We start from the raw sequence: 2959 nt of genomic DNA, 5'->3' as shown, positions 1-2959 counted from the left end.
GCTCCCAAGCGCCGCATGTCTTCGCCGTTGATGCACAAATAGCTCACTGTCCTCCTCACAGTAGCTGCTTTAAAGGACTTCGCTTTCGTAGGCCTCTCGTGGCGACACAGGCACATCCAGCTCATCATCGAAGTCACAACCAATCAGGGCGTTGTCATCTTCGGCTTCATCGCACAGATTCACATCATCTACAGCGACTGACCCGAACAGCTTCTCCCCACGTAGCGCATCCATGAAGTTCTCTCCATCAAACTCATCAATCCCGTTGAAATCGTCTCTTTCACTCTTCGACTCGTCGGCACGTTCATGACCCGAGCGTACATCGTATTCCGGATCCTCCATACTAGTAGTGGTGCTCCCACCTTCTTGCTCTGTATCTGGCTGAATTGCTTGACTTGCTTGAGTCGGCGGTGTAGAAGCTGAAGTACGCGGAGGGAAACTCGAAGGAGGAGTTGGAGGAGTAGGCGTCACCTCCAAAGTTGGTGCCGCTTGTTCTTCCGCTGGCAGCACTTCTTCAACCGGCGCACGACGGCGAGCCAACGCCGCATTCTTTCCCATGGGGATCCTTGCTGGGAGTGATGGCAAAGGTGAGAGCTCCAGCAACTCCTGACGACGTCCAAATGTCATGAGTTCTTGTTCGCCTGCACATATCTGTCAGTACTGTGAGTATATATACCGAGCTGTCTGCAGAACGTACCAACGAAGTATTTAACTCCGCGCTTCTCTGCATCCAAGCGGCCAGTCACACTGGGCATCACGTACGTGAAGTCCGCACTCAGTCCTTTAGGCTTCCTCGCTTTCCATCCTGCCTTGGATAGCTCGCGCCATAACTGCTTGAACGGTTTCTCGTTGGGAGATCCAAGGGTGGATCCGACAAAGACTGAAGATGAACAAGTCTGCTACCGTGAAGGCGGGGATCTACACGCCGAGGATCTTGGAGAAGGCATGGCGGTGATCCCGGAGGTACCACTGACCACAGAGGAGGTCACGATTGATGATATCCAAGTGGATCCAGGGGCGAACAAACCCACTGAAGTGGATCGTCTACGTCAGGAGATCTGGGAAAGCCGACATCTGCTGATTGGTAAAGGTAATGCGTTACCGCCCGCCGCCCGCGGAGTCAAATGTGACATCGATGTCGGCGACGCGAAACCGATCGCTCAAAGGGTGCGGAAGGTGGCACCTCAGTTCCGAGAAAAACTATCAGATCTGATTAAGGGCCTGCTGCAAGCCAAGATCGTCAGCTTCTCAACATCCCCGTGGGCATCTCCGGTGGTAATCATCATTAAGAAGAACGGGGTGGATATACGTCTGTGCATTGATTACCGGCTAGTTAACGGCCTGACTCGATTGATGGTGTATCCGATGCCTCTAATCAATGAGCTGTTGGAAGATTTGGATAAAGTACAGTAAGCTTCTCGAAATATGAACTTCGGGTCGTAGCTCACTGCGCGCCTTAACCAGTTGAGTCAATGATCACCGTGGTCTGTCAGTTGAGGTGGTCGTCCACGTCACGTAGCTGCCAGTCCTGTCCCTGATCAGAAGACGGTGTCCGGTGGCCACAGAAACCGCTGCCCTATAATACACCTACAGCTATCCTAGCACACGCACAGCAAATGGTAACTGAGTTCCTAGGCCGCGTGCACGTAAGGGAATCCGTCGAGATCTATTGCCAGATCGCTCGCGCGTGATCCCGGGGGCTCTTAGTACCGGGGGCTAACTCCACTACCCTCTCTTTGGGGACACGTCACGACGTTGCGGGCTGCTGATACCGACGATCCTACGGGGCTACAATACCCGTCTCTCTAACACACTCTTGGGAAACCCTCACACTCAAGGACTAACACTGCGATGACACTGGCTAACTGGCTAACTGGTTGTTGTACTTGTCTTCTGCGCGAAACGTATCAGACCGATACGCTCGTGGCTCTCTCTGGAAGCACTTGCCTGCTTCTCTGCTAATCTCGAACTGAGGCTATCCCTCTACTACCACATGCACTTGGTCTCCCGCTCCCTCATTCAAGCAACAGCGACTCCTCACGAAGATCGCCATTCGCCGCACACTTGCCTTGAGTATACCGGGTCGTCTGGATCTTCAACCGGTTGCTCCTTTAAGGTGGCAGCTGCTCGAAGGTGGATGTTGACTTATCTACTTCACTGTCTTGTCCTCCTGTCCGTTGATCTCCGTCGCTCCTCGCCTGCCGTCCATGTCTGGATAAGATGAGCCCCCAAGAGGATTTCATCCGCTTACTCTCTTCCCCTGCCTACGAATCGTCCGCGATTCGTCCATCGTCACTGCTAACCCGCTCGTCCATCGCCGCTGTCCTTGCCACCGTATCCGCTATCTCTTGGTCCACTAATCCGCTCGTCCATCGCCGCCATCTTCTTGTGCTGCTAGGCCTTCTTCGCCATGCAGTTAGTGCGCGGGCTCACGTGGGATCGCATTCCCTGCACCATCGCTGTCATCCTCGCTGTCGTCACCTTCCTGATCTTGGTCGCTGTCGTCCGAATCTTCGTCTGCACCAGCGTGCACGCGTCCTTGTCGCCACAGCTCCTCGTAATCTGCTTGGTTGATCCAGAGCTTCTGGGGGCCGTCTGGGTCAAGTCGATCACCCAGCCGTTCAACTTCGAACTCCAGTATGTATCGGCCTGTGCGGGTCCGATATCGTCGTCGGCGGCGTTCAACCACAACGTCGTCCGGCCGCCATCTGCTGAGGCGAGGTCGTGTGGACACCAAGCTGTCGACACCCCGTCGCCCTCGTCCAGCAAACACGTAAATGGTCGGCTCTTCGTCTTCTTCGTCAGGTGGTCCGACTGCTCGTCCTCGTGCTGGTGCGTCTGCTGCTGCTGTGTGTCTGGTTCCTCCATCATCTCCGCTGGTCGTCGTGTCTGGTCCTGGTCGTAAGCCTCCATGGGCAGGTACATCGGCTTGTCCTCGTACTCTTCCGCTTGTCGCTGG

At 54.9% G+C, this 2959-nt stretch overlaps 1 protein-coding gene across 1 annotated transcript; it reads right to left on the bottom strand.

Annotated features, from left to right (window-relative positions):
- Nucleotides 1–69: 69 nt before the first annotated feature.
- PITG_13206 (uncharacterized protein) lies at nt 70–1133 on the bottom strand (the record flags this gene model as incomplete). The annotated part of the gene is made up of 3 exons (XM_002899831.1): nt 70–641; nt 698–880; nt 1103–1133. The coding sequence occupies 3 exons, from the start codon at nt 1131–1133 to the stop codon at nt 70–72; spliced, it is 786 nt and encodes a 261-aa protein (XP_002899877.1).
- Between the last annotated feature and the right edge of the window lie 1826 nt (nt 1134–2959).

The sequence above is a fragment of the Phytophthora infestans genome, genomic scaffold (genome assembly GCF_000142945.1).
Source record: "Phytophthora infestans T30-4 supercont1.28 genomic scaffold, whole genome shotgun sequence".
NCBI lineage: Eukaryota > Oomycota > Peronosporomycetes > Peronosporales > Peronosporaceae > Phytophthora > Phytophthora infestans.
The sequence above is the reverse complement of the archived record's forward strand: the minus strand, read 5'-3'. Positions and strand labels throughout refer to the sequence as shown.